Source organism: Myotis lucifugus, unplaced genomic scaffold, assembly GCF_000147115.1.
Source record: "Myotis lucifugus unplaced genomic scaffold, Myoluc2.0 scaffold_340, whole genome shotgun sequence".
Taxonomy (NCBI): domain Eukaryota; kingdom Metazoa; phylum Chordata; class Mammalia; order Chiroptera; family Vespertilionidae; genus Myotis; species Myotis lucifugus.
The window spans coordinates 911,625-925,385 of NW_005871388.1; the positions used below are offsets into that span (position 1 = coordinate 911,625).

Sequence of the window (13,761 nt, forward strand, 5' to 3'; positions counted from 1 at the left end):
CTCTTTAATTCTTACATTTGATCAACTATATCTTGGATATTATTTTATGTAAACACAATCTGAAATACAGTTTATATAATTAATTTCACCATCATTGTTAAGAGTCTGTCTTTGTATTTGTATGCTTATTCTTCTAACAATTGTGAAATATTTTCTGCAGTTTTCTTCTGTTTGCCATTATGGGCAGAAAATGAAAAATGCTGAATTCTCAACTGTGTTCAATGAAAGACGAAAAAGAAAAAAGACTACAAATAAGTACTATCTCCTGGTACATTTTATTTTATTTATTTTTTTTAATCCTCACCCGAGGATATTTTTCCATTGATTTTTTTTTAATTTCTTTATTGGTTAAGGTATTACAAATGTGTCCTCATTTCCATTGATTTTTAGAGAAAGGGAAAGACACAGAGAAGTATCGATGTGAGAGAAACACATCGATTGGTTGCCTCCTGCACGAGCCCTGACCAGGGCCTGGGCCATGGAGGAGCCTGCAGTCAAGGTACATTCCCTTGACTGGAATCAACCCTGGGACCCTTGGGTCACTGCCGATGCTCTACCCATTGGGCCAAACTAGCTAGGGCTCTTGGTATCTTTTATACCTTCTAGGAAACTCAGACAATACTAAGCGATGCAATGTGGAAACTGAAAGATGATGAAATAGTATTATCCAAACAAGTTTACTCCTTTCACCACACCTGCCAGGATATTATTCAAGGTTTTTGTGTGTGTTAGAAAAAAACAATAGAAAAGTTATTCAAAACAAATTGAATTTGTTTCTTTTGTCTTACTAAGATAATGAATTCTTCATGTAAATTTCTACCAGTTAAATTCAAAGGATGACCAAAGGAGATGAAAACTCTATGGTTCAAATACTCAAGGAATTGTCTTCAACACAAGCCAATTTTGGCTTATAGACTATGCACACATAAATTGGTTAATATGTAGGCTCTAGTCCTAATCGGTAACATTAAGATAACTTGGGCATGTGAAAATCATCCTGTCCCTGTCCAGGGACCCATCTGCTCATCTCATACCTACACCTTCAGTTTTTCCCTCTAACCTTGGCTTGAGAGCTGTCGAGTTTTGTATCAGTGGTCATGTGTTCACAGGGTCAAAGCCTTAACATGTTCAAATAGGGAAACAAGCTTTCCTTAAGGGAGCAGTGGCCAGAGAAAAGATCTGTAGGAACTCCCTAGCAGCCTATCAGGCTTTCATCATATAAAAGGCTGGATAACATGAAGGGCACTATAACCCATAAGGAGGAGGGGAAAGTAACCATGAGGCCAAGAATACCCTATATGACTTTACCTTCAGCTTTAATTTTCAAAATCAGACCTACATGGAGAAGACATAATATCACAGTTTATAGAGGTTATCTGAACCTAGTGGCAATTTTTCTGGTTCAATTTTCACCTACCTACCACATGTGAACAATTTAAGAAATGCTGATTCTTGGTAAAGGGCAACATATACAGTGAGTCACAGGAAGACCAATTGGTCTAGAAGGGGAAGTGGACAGAGGTCATTTACTTCTCGTCTGCACCTCATCATTTTCTTCAGCAGTAGCTGGTGCTGGAACAGATCAAATTTATCGATCATTACAAGCCTCTCCCTGGTGATTTCAGCGCAATAGTTTTAACTCCTTCCGATTTCTGAGTAGCTATAGAGATGGTTTGGCACAATCTCCTTTTGCCTCTTGCACATGAGTTAATCCTGAGGGTACATTTTAGATAGCAACGTGCTCCAGGACAACAGGTCTCTATACAAATTTGTAAGCTACTCGCGTAAACTTTGTGTATATGGAAAGTGTACACATAGTTCTTACTAATTCAGTGATATAGCAACAATTCAGCAGCAATATTAATTTAGTAATACAACAATAGGGAGGTATTTTGATACTCTATCACCGTGGTCGGCAAACCGCGGCTCGCGAGCCACATGCGGCTCTTTGGCCCCTTGAGTGTGGCTCTTCCACAAAATACCACGTGCAGGCGCGCAGCTACCGTGCGATTAAACTTCGTGGCCCATGCGCAGAAGTCGATATTTTGTGGAAGAGCCGGTATTTTGTGGAAGAGCCACACTCAAGGGGCCAAAGAGCCGTATGTGGCTCACGAGCCACGGTTTGCCGACCACTGCTCTATCATCATACAAACTCATTCTACCAACATTATTACTTGCATTAAAGGTAACAGTCATGGTGGCTTCAAAGCTTTGAATACGCAATTTGGCTAAATAATAATAATAATAATAATAATAAAACTCGGGTAATAATGATGATTAAAACATCTTTTAATCTAGCCCTCTTTTGCCTCCAGCTTGCAAACAACCAGTTTGCACACCTGGAATGTTATCTAACCTTCTTCTATACAGTTCCTCAGTCACGCCACCGAAATTGATTTTTTTTTTTAGAGGAAAAGACACTTATTATTATTATACTATATAACATAGTGAATATATGTGATTGTATTTTCTCAAATGGCAAATGAGAACAGGACAGCATTTTACTGAAAACCTCAATATCATCTGTCTTTTGGAGGATTCATTTTCCTACGACGTGTATGATACTGTCCGTAAGGATAACAACGGTGCTTAGTAGTAAAGAACATTTTGCTAAGTTGTTCTTTCATGGGTCCTTGCTCCAAGTGTTCATCTTTTTCTTCTAATCTGGTTTTCAGTATTTGATCCTGTGTTTCTTCATAATTATGCACAGGATCTGGCCGAGGGATAGGCTTGGTGTGTTCATACGGAATATCCACAGCAGGATGGTAGCAAACTGTCGTCCTGCCATCAGATGTCAAAGCAAGTTCTACTTTGCAATGATAGTCATCTGGAAGAGAAGAGTATGTGGATTTATGACAAACACAGTATAAAGCTCCATTTTGGATTGGAAAGAAATGTTTCAAAATAGATCTGTTTGATATCGCCCATTTCACTGCTGATATGGCCATGGTGAATCAAGATGCTTAGGTGGTATGGACAGAGATTTGAAGAGACAATGCTTTTAAAATTTGCTTCTAGGCATACCTATTTTCATCCCTTGAGATCTGCTCACTGGAGCCCGTCGTCTTGCCCGAAATTGATTCTTGACCTGTATACCTCTTTCTTTTCTTTGAAATTTCTCATGCTGTGTCTTCCTTCTGTGTGATAAAATATGAGCTAGTCACTTTTTTGTTTTGTAGACCTTATATTTATACCTAAGGGTTTTTTTTAATGCTTAAGGTAGTTTTATTATGTATTTTAAATTCTTTCATATACTCTTTTGATGTTTACATTGACTTCTCTAGATAAATTATTGCTTCACCTATCAAGTAATCATGATGAAATTCCTCTTTTAAACTTCCTTGTGCTTCTGGCCAAATGTTTACTAGTAGTAAAAAAAAATTTTCAATGTGCATGCAAAGAAAAAGATATCATTTTAGAATGACTTGTGAAGTAATGCCAACCGTAAAAATAAGGCTGTTTTACAGAGCCAAAGCCTAAAAGAAATCATGTGATGACCAAGAAAGAAACATTTATAATAGTTGACAGAAAGGCAGCCATGGAATTGTATTTCTTCAGGCCGAACCAGTGCTTATTTACAGCAGATGTCACACCTCTGACACTGGCGGGTGTGGAATGTTCTGGTGAAAAGCAAGCAGCTCTGGGGGTTTTAAGTTTTGAGCGTGGCTGCTGTCATGGATAAATGAGCCAACGTTTTCAGGTCGCATATGTGATCTGATTCTTTCGTCTCTACGAACACCTAATTGTGACCATTTCAAGATAAATATGAAATGTCTTTCCTTTCCTTCATATTTGATACCAGCACCAACCTTCTAAAAATGCGCTATACCTTGAAGGTCAGCAGGACCAAACATGGTAGGTAAACTGGCCTGGGTTTCAGCCAGGATTAATTTAAATCTAAAGTTTGGATAGTTACAACACTACCACTTCAAAACTGCACATGGCTTTTATGTAGAGTGTGTGTGTGTGTGTGTGTGTGTGTGTGTGTGTGTCCCGACCTGGACAGTCCTCCTTGGTCCTGTTGGAATCATGAAAGCCGTGCTGACAGAGTGCCCACTGCCTTGAGACTGGCTTCTATATCATAACAAACTTTTTACTCCCAAGAAATTGGAAAGCATTAAGCTATCTGTGTTAGGACATTTTTCTCCTTGTTTTTTCAACTTTTCCATTAGGCAGAACAGATTACCCGTCTGGGATTTTTTTTTTATCATTTGGACAAGAGATAACATTTTCATTTCAAATACAGCTTTAACTTGTGACCCAAAATTCATTATTAAGCTCTTTCTTAAGTTATGGTACAAAATAGCAACCTCTCAACAAATGGTTTTTGTTTCATGGTATTGTCACAAAGTCCTCCAACTACTTTTAAAATATGATGGAATGAAATACAAAAATGTCTGGCTTATTAATTATACCTGATTGAAATGTCCTTACATGAAAAAGACTCCCTTTTGCCCCATTTCTCCAACAATTTCTCTCCTGTCCCATGTCCTCTGATATCTCTTAAAACTGCTACGAATTCCATCCGTACCTCTCTTGATACTCTGCACTGCCATTCATCACATATCTGTCCCCACACATTGTCCATCTTATCTTGTTTCTATGAGATGATGAAAGGTTTGTGATTAGAGCTATTACTATACTTTAGCTGGTTTTCAAGATACTTTGGTGCATTTTTAGCTGGCATTACCATATAGATGACATTGGCATTAATCAGGAAGTGTCCAAAAACTAAAAACACAAGATAATCCAAAAAGCAGTAAAGAGAAGACATCAAACAAGATAAAATATGTAACTGTATATATCTTACCAATCAGCTAACGAGTCACATTGATTTCATTAGGATCTAGTGCATATTACATACTTGTATTTTTCTGTTTTTCATTTGAACTTATGAAAATGATTGCGTGGGTATTATAAGTACTTGAATCCACTAACAGACAAGATATTTAGATAATTTTTCATCATAGAACAGATAATAAATTAGGTTAGAACAGTGGAAAGTTAAGAAAAAGCACCCTTTGAACTCAGTACAGATCCCAAGTCAGTTTAGTAAATGATCTGAAAACTGAAGTTTGGAGGAGACATAGAGTATTCATTTCCACTGCCAGCGGTTCTAGAGTTTGAAAGCACGTTCGTTCCCATGCCAAAACAGACTGGCCCTTGCTTACTAGTAGTATGAGTAGAACTAGGCAGTACAGAACCATCCAAACATCTACCAGTTTATCTTGCACCAGAAAGAACTGAGTGGCAATTGTAGTGGTCAAATTTTGCTTTTTAAAGATAATATTGCAAACCTAGGGTTGTAGACATCTATTATGGACTTTCTTCCTCTCTAAGTATAGGGAAGAGTGCACAGTAGTTACTTGATCAGTGGCACTCTTTTAGGCAATATGTAATTTAAATAGTAGAGCTTTTAAAAATCCTATGGCTAATAGATTTTATTAAAAGCAGTGATCTTGTTATTATACTTATATCCATAAGAAAGTAATTTTCTACTTAAGAACCAACAGAATGTGGCTATGTCAGTGCTCAACTCAGGTTTTGCATACTAAACAAGTGTATATGCTTTTGAGAGCTATTTTAGATGCAGGCAACAGAAGGTAGAGAATTAAAAGAGTTGTTATGGGAAATCAATGAATGTTCATTGGTAATGATGGTCGAAGTTTAGAGAAAGCATCAATCGATTCAAGAGCTGTAAATTATCACCCATTCTGATCACATAGATGCCTAATTGAAACCATCCTTGATTGATGAACTAAGAATTGAATAATGGCCTAAGAAAAAGAGAAACCACTTCTGAAGCTAAACTCAGTAGATTTGCGAAGTTCCGCTTAACCCCCCCCCCCCCCCCCAATAAGCAGGGTTTGCTGATGGTAAAAGGTTGTGGGCTTTTATGCTGTCAAAGTCTAAAGTTTCGTTCCCAGTAAGGAAATAAGATTTATACAAACCGTTCTTCTTGTCCCCCTTCCCTCCCTCCCTCCCTTTTTCCCTCCCTCCCTCTCTCCCTCCTTTGTTCCCTTCCTTCTTTTTTCTTCTTTTCTGGGGCATCAATAAACTCTTGAAACAATATTTTGGGATATTTATTCTGTTTGAACCACAGTCCTTGTGGGTGAGATTATAGAGTAATCCCTTGGTAACTTTGTCAGTACACGGCTGCGGTTCTCAAGGAGCATCACACTCCTATCTCTGGAAGCCTTTAAAAAGTACTGGTGCCCCCCCCCCGCCCCCCGCCCCACTGCTGACGTGGCTCAGTGGTTGGGCGTCATATGGTTAAGGGGAATGGAAAATTATTGAATGATTCTTGAGACAAAATTTTCCACATAGAAAGTACCAGAGGGGTAGAAATGAAACTGGCCATTGATAGTGAAAAGTCTGGACTGGACTAGTTTCAACCTTTCATCTCAAAGAGAGAATCTCACTTCCCCACAGCATAGTAACAGAGCAGCAACCCAGATCTGAAGAACAATCTACTTCCAGTCTCTCTCTCTCTCTCTCTCTCTCTCTCTCTCTCTCTCTCTCTTTCTCTCTTGCTTTAAATTCAGGTCCCTATATGTTTTTAGAGTTACATATAATAAATTTACATCAATGTTGTTGGGTGTAATGTCTTTATGCAATTAAAATACAAATTAAATTTATTATTTCAGTTAAAATTCCCTTCTACATAAACCCTCTGAGTGTTAATGTTTTTTTATCAATACAATACCTACTTCATATGTTTTGGGGGAGGACTAATTATATCTTACATTAAAAACCTTTTGCACAGAATCTGGGACATAATAAGCTCTCAATAAATTGAACCTGTTATCATTTCTACTATTATCATTTTAATTCTGTTAATAGTATGTTCAGCTGTGTATAGATCATTTTATTTTTAGCATTAAGGTAATTGAGGAGGATATTGGCTTCTATATTTCAATAGATACAAATAAAATTCTTCCTGGTGTTAAATATGTATTTGTTCCATACGAACCTTTTTAAAAGAACATAAATCACCACTAACTAATATTTTTGAAAACTCAATATTTTTTGCCACTATACTTAGGAAGAATATATAAAATGTTATTTAAATGTTTTATTGTTTAATTGGCTTATAGTCTTAGGAGTTTGGATGTAAGAAAAATGAAATAAAAGAAAAAGAAATTCACATAAAAGAATAGGTTGCTTTGAGAGAGGTCAGAAAACGTGTGTGCTGTTGAAAGGCATTTCCAACTGTGATTCACCAGAGTTAATTCTAACTCTCCTCTTGGTCTGTTGGAGCAGATTCTGTTGTGTGGACAAACTATATGTAAGTGTAAATTTAGATGGTTGGGAGCCATCAGAACAAAATGGGGCGTTCACCTGGAAGGTTGGTCTTAGGATCTGTCTCTCTTACCCTTAGGAGATCAGAGTGGGCAGATTGCTTCTAAAAGAAGCTCCACTCGGGATCTTTCCTTTTCCTCATCTTTCTTGGGTCCTCCCACAGCATCTCTGCCCATCCACCTCCCTCCTACCACCAGACTAAGATCCAACACTCCCACGTTGGGTTGATTGACACACAGTTGAATTAGATAACAAGTGTTCACACATCTATACTAATAAAAGGGTAAAATGCTAATTAGAGTGGACGTCTACCAGACGTCCCTCCAGACAAAGCCGCAGCGGCTGTGAGGGCCAAGGCTCAGGCAGCCATGGGCGGCTGTGAAGGGCTGAGGCTGAGGCCGGCAGTGGCAGCAGCAGCAGGGTAATGGGGGCGGTGCCTCACCCTGATCCACCAGGTCGCCTTCCGCAGAGGGAGGCCAGACTGGGGGCCTAGGTAGAGGCAGTTAGGGGCGATCAGGCCAGCAGGGGGGCAAGTTAGGGGTGATCAGGCCAGCAGGAGGGCAAGTTAGGGGTGATCAGGCTGGCAGGGGATCAAGTTAGGGGCGATCAGGCCGGCAGGGGGGCAAGGTAAGGGCGATCAGGCCAGCAGGGGGGCAAGGTAAGGGCGATCAGGCCAGCAGGCAGAGGGGTAGGGGTGATCAGGCAGGCAGACAGGCAAGTGGTTAGGAGCCAGCAGTCCTGGATTGTGAGAAGGATGTCCCAGATTGGAGAGGGTGCAAGCCAGGCTGAGGAACTCCCCTCCGTGCACGAATTTCATGCACCGGGCCTCTAGTATTAGAATAGAAAACTATAGACTTGAGGAATGTTATTAGTATTATTTCTGGATTTTAGTTGGACTGTCAAGATTAAAAATGGTAAACAATCTCTTCAGAGTCAGTTATCTTTTCCTCGAATTAGTTTCTGAAGTTCTTTCTAATCAGGCTTTTCTTTAGCCCTCTAGCCTCCTGTTGAGAAATTTCATTGAATTTTTTTCTTCTCTCACTTTTCTGGAGATTTTTATGTACTCCTTTCCTATATTCACCCCTTTTTCGCACCCCATAGCTACTTCCCACCCACACCCCCCCCCCCAGTCTATTCTTTCTCCCTGATGTTGCTTTATTTACTATTCTTTCAACATGTCTTTTCTCTTGAGGAGCTTACAGTGCACTGTAGTATCCTTATTCTTAATGCCTCCACCAAACCCCAAAGAATGTAAATTTAAATTTCCAAATAAATTCTTACTAAGCTAGCACTTTATAAATACTTAGAAGCACCACTTTTATCCATTAAATTTTAAAATGACAAATCTGGCTCTCTATCTGTGGTATCACCCCACTGCCCGGATTTTGAAAATCACTTTTGGGATCCAGGGGAAATACACAGTTGATGAATTGTTTCATGTAAGCTATTGAGGTATCATCTAAGAACCAATGTTTCTGTGTAATGTCTATAGAATCTAGTGGTCTTTAGTTGAGCTCAGTTCTGACCATTATGGTGTCACTCAAATATAATTTACTTATTTTGGATCCCCAAACTTGTAAGTTTTTCAAGGATCTTAGTAGATCTGGCTTCTGAATCAGAGTTTCCATTTTTATTATGGAATCCTTGAAACTTCGGCTATGTTATGATTAACTTAGTAGGTGTTTGGGCTTAGTTTATTAAAATTCACCTAGTTATTTCATAATGTAATTGATATTCCTAAAGATGTCAATCTAAAAGATCTGTTTTTATTTCTTTTGCAATTTAGGTGCTTCTACATCTATTGTTGGCATTCTTCTTTCATTTAAAAATTTTAATCTTATTTTGATAGTCTTTTAAAAATTGACTTCAATTTGATTATCTATTTTCCATTTTAAGTATCTTATGAGAAGTAACTTAATAAGAACGTCCTATGCTAGCTCTTTATAATTAAAGTATAAAGGAATTTTATGAAGAATTTGATAAAGTTCTAAGATTAATCTGAACATTTTAATTTATTTTTATCTTTAATATGTAAGAAAATGTCCTTTGTGACATTGGTTGATCATTTTGTAAAATACTTAACACTAGTTGGGCTATGGGAATACACACAGAGTATGGTTCCTTCTACGTAGCCTTTCGCTGTGAGTCTATCCTTATGCAGGGGTGAGCAAAAGTAAGTTTGCAGTTGTAATACAAATAAATAATACAATAAATAATAAAACAAGAATAAACCATTTCTCATACTCACAGCTATAAATGTACTTTTGCCAAGCCCTGTTTTTCTGAAGTGTGTAGGTATAGATGTGCATGCATGGCGTTTTTATGCTCCCATCACAGTGTAATTCATTCACATTAACAAAAGCCCGATTTGGAGGTGTGGAGAGGGAACAAAGGAGACCAGTGCCTTGTAGAGCTTCTGTGGAGTATGTGGTCTGGTATCATTAGTGGACTGAAAGGTAACTGAACATTTCCATTTTGGTGTCAGTCCCTTGGGAAGGAAAAAGGTTTTATAATGGAGTGTGATCTGCACTCTTCCTAAGAGTGATTGACACTGAATGATTAAGTAGAATAGGAGAATGAATACCACTCCTCCCCTTTAAAGGCGAAGCATATATACACTAAATGTAAATCTTTTCCGTGTGGAAGGCAGTCTGGCTTAGGGATAGCATATATCTGAAGAGCTGGGGGGTGAGGGGTGCATTAACCAGGCAGGTCAAAATGCAAGGAAACCAGAATTATATAGTATTCTTCAAAATAACTTTTAAACCCCAAACGTAATGGTAAATGCACATATAGAATATGATGGAAGACCCCATTTGTGAAAGTGGAATCTTGACATCAGGCCCTTGGTAAATGAGTGGGCAAATGGTTCTCTAAATTGGATAGCACAGTGCATACCACAGTGACTGATGAAATGGATGTGTCTGCTGGAGAGCCTGCTCTATCACGGAAGCCTTTAACCTATTTTCTCTTTCTTCGAAAATGAGCTCCTAACTGGATGCTATCCTCAAGAAAGTGAATTTAATTCAAAAGGAGATATTTTATAGATGGGCAAATTTAATTTAAAGATCCACTTATCAATTATAGAATATGGGAAAACATTATTATAAGTAATATGATTATATTTCTGAAAGATGCCATTTTTTAGTGTGTTATTTTGGGGACCTGAATTTCAAGCATTAGTAATTTTTATTCTTTAAATCCTCACTATCTTTTTAAACACATGGCTGAAACAATAGTGAATCTTTATTGTAGTATTAATTACAAAGTTTTATTTATTATATGAAGGTACATAATTACACAATAAATAATTTAACCAGAAAAAGTACTTTATTGGTTTTCCCCTTAATTTTTGAAAATGTGATGTATTTTTCCCCTAGATAAATACTTATTAATATTGCAAATAATAAAAGCCCATCTTGTGAATTCATTATTCTCACATCTATAAGAAAATAAGGTAGTATTGGTGAGAAGCAAGCCGTAGTTATCCTAGTTTTTGCTAAGTAAAAAATCACTCTTTATAACTTATCCCAGAAAATAAAATACTAAGTATTCTACATATATTGCTCAGTAGATTAGTAGTAGCTTAGTAATTTGTCTTGGAAATATATAGTAATATAACTTATTGAGCTTGCTATTCTCACACACACAAATCTAATTACAATTAATTTTTTTTTGTCAATAGTCTTAAGCTGACTCTCATAGTTACCACTTATTTTGCCATTTTTAAAAAACTTTGTGATCTGTTTGTGCTTCCTAATGAGAATTATGGAGACATAAATGTATTTTGAAATAAAAAGTCCTTAAGACACTTCATTTGGAGACAAATTAACAAGCAAATTCTATACTCAACAAGTAGATTAAAAATCTTTGTAATTAGGAAATTTTATTTTCTCCACTTTATGCTGTTTTGTTGTTTTTAATATAAAAATTTAAAAGAAAGTCTGACTGGAATTAAGCAAATATATCTTCCAAATAATTTACTTGCTCAGTTTTTAGACGCTAAGTCAAATTTTCAAACATCTAATATAAAGTTATGTACCCAATGTGTATTTAAACACCAATTAAGGATGGATTTATGTTTATTTCAATTTAGAAGAATTACTCTAGAGGAAAACTAATTTCTTACAGTAGAAAATAAGGTAAATTCTTTCCATCACTGACCTATCATCAACATTTTAAAATCCAATCTAAATAGTTAGCTTTCTTTTACAGCATTCTGATCAGACACTTACTGTACTACTCTAAAATTATTTGGTAATTTGCCAGATATCATTCACCATAGACATCTGATTTCCCTACATATCAGATTTCCCTGCATTGCTTAATTTGGACAAAGGAAAAAAATTCTTCCAGTCAACTGGTTTCCATCGTCAAAATAATTAATACCCAAAGAAAGGTTGTACAGTGGTCGGCAAACCGCGGCTCTCGAGCCACATGCGGCTCTTTGGCCCCTTGAGTGTGGCTCTTCCACAAAATACCGGCTCTTCCACAAAATACCGACTTCTGCGCATGGGCCACGAAGTTTCAATCGCACCGTACGGGCGCGCCCGCACGTGGTATTTTGTGGAAGAGCCACACTCAAGGGGCCAAAGAGCCACATGTGGCTCGCGAGCCGCGGTTTGCCGACCACAGGTTAAGCTGATAAAATAGAATTTGCTCTATAATTTTCCCAATTGCTGAGTGCATTGCCAGTGCTTATTATGTCAACAGCTGTATTTTTTTAACTCTCTTTGTTTTAATTTATCTTTATTGTTGAAAGAATTACAGATGCCCCCCCCCCCCCCATTGACCCCTTCTAGCCTGCCCGTCCCAGGCCTTCACCATACTATTGTCTGTGTCCATGGGTTATGCATATATGCATATAAGTTCTTTGAGCTCTTCCCACCCCAACCCACCCCGCCTTCCCTCTGAGATTCATTAGTCTGTTCCATGTTTCTATGTCTCTGGATCTATTTTGTTCATCAGTTTATTTTGTTTTATCCTTCGAAAGCTAGCTGTTTGCTCTTGTGTTGAGCATTGGCTGCCCTCTAGTGGGCTAAATTGTGTTTTTTAAAATAACCCGTCAGATCTTGAAAAGGAGTAATTTCTGTATGGAAGTGATTACATAGCTTTTCGTGTTTTACATTGACTGGTGTGTCAAGTACAACTGGCTTCATAACTTGGCTGGAGCGTTTGGGTGATGATGGCCTTCGAAACACATGGTCTGATAAATGGCATCACATACGTACTAAAGAAGGCACATGAAAATGAGCGAATCTCATGGACAGCTTGTGTGTGGGGGTATCTTTTTACATACATAAATAACATCTGATGACACCTACTCCCTGCTTCTAAGATGTTTTCATTATTCTTGTTGCAGATGCTACAACTGTGGTGGCCTTGATCATCATGCTAAGGAATGTAGTCTACCTCCTCAGCCAAAGAAGTGCCATTACTGTCAGAGCATCACACACATGGTGGCCAACTGCCCGCATAAAACTGTTGTGCAGCCGCCGGTCAGTTCTCAGGGAAGACAGGAAGCGGATTCACAGCCATGCACTGCGGCTTTCCCACGGGAGGTGGGGGGAGGGCACGGCTGTACATCACCCCCATTTCCTCAGGAGGCGAGGTCCGAGATCGCAGAGTGGCCAGGCCGGTCCCCTCAGGAAGCTTCCTCCACGAAGTCATCGGCAGCCCCCGAAGAACAAAGCAAAAAGGGGCCTTCTGTCCAGAAAAGGAAAAAGACATAACCCTTCTTCTTAATGTATCGTTTTCTCTCCCCGGTTGGGAAGTCTACCTCATGCAAGGATAGGGGAACAGTATTTCACAAACAGCAGCTGACCTGGGATTTTTAACTACTGTTGAGGAACTGTGAATTTTTTTAAACAGACAAATCACTCTAAGCAAATTACATTGGAGCAGGGTGTCATGTTTGATGTAATTCAGAGAATGAGATTCTATGTGTTACTTATATGTGCATGTGTGAGAGGGAGAGAGCCTGAGTCTGTGTGTGTAGGAGGATTTATATAGCAATGGAGACATATATATATAAAGGGAGTTTGTCTTTATATATGTGTGTATAGAGCTACAAGCACACACCCTCCCTCACAGAATTTAATATCCCCAAGAATTGAAAACTTGTGGGAAGCATTTTATTTAGATGGTTTCAAAAATAACCCCTGGAATTTTTCTTGAAATACCATTCCCTTTACCTTACATACAAATAAAAACATGATAGTTACTTTTGTGTGAACCAAAGGATACTTCAGATCTCAGAGCTGCCAATCACATGGTACTAAAGGTTTTTAAATCGTCAGTCTCCCCCAAGTTTGGGATTGCCTTTTTTCTTGATATCCATAGAGTACTCCCACCCCTTTTGAAGGCAGTACCTTAACTCCACATGCCTCTGACTGCCATAAGCTTTTTGAATCTGGGATACGTATTTCCAGAAAAGACAATGAATGTGTAATTTCTGTG

General features: G+C 38.2%; 1 protein-coding gene and 1 pseudogene across 1 annotated transcript in view; one reads left to right on the forward strand and one right to left on the reverse strand.

Moving 5' to 3' along the window:
* Nucleotides 1–13,103, forward strand: part of LIN28B (lin-28 homolog B) — a gene marked incomplete at its 5' end in the record, with an annotated part of 69,039 nt that extends 55,936 nt beyond the window's left edge. Inside the window, 1 exon segment of the mRNA XM_023764602.1 lies at nucleotides 12,665–13,103. Coding sequence (XP_023620370.1) covers nucleotides 12,665–13,034 — 370 coding nt within the window.
* LOC102431931 lies at nucleotides 2,472–2,948 on the reverse strand (annotated as a pseudogene).
* Nucleotides 13,104–13,761: the final 658 nt, after the last annotated feature.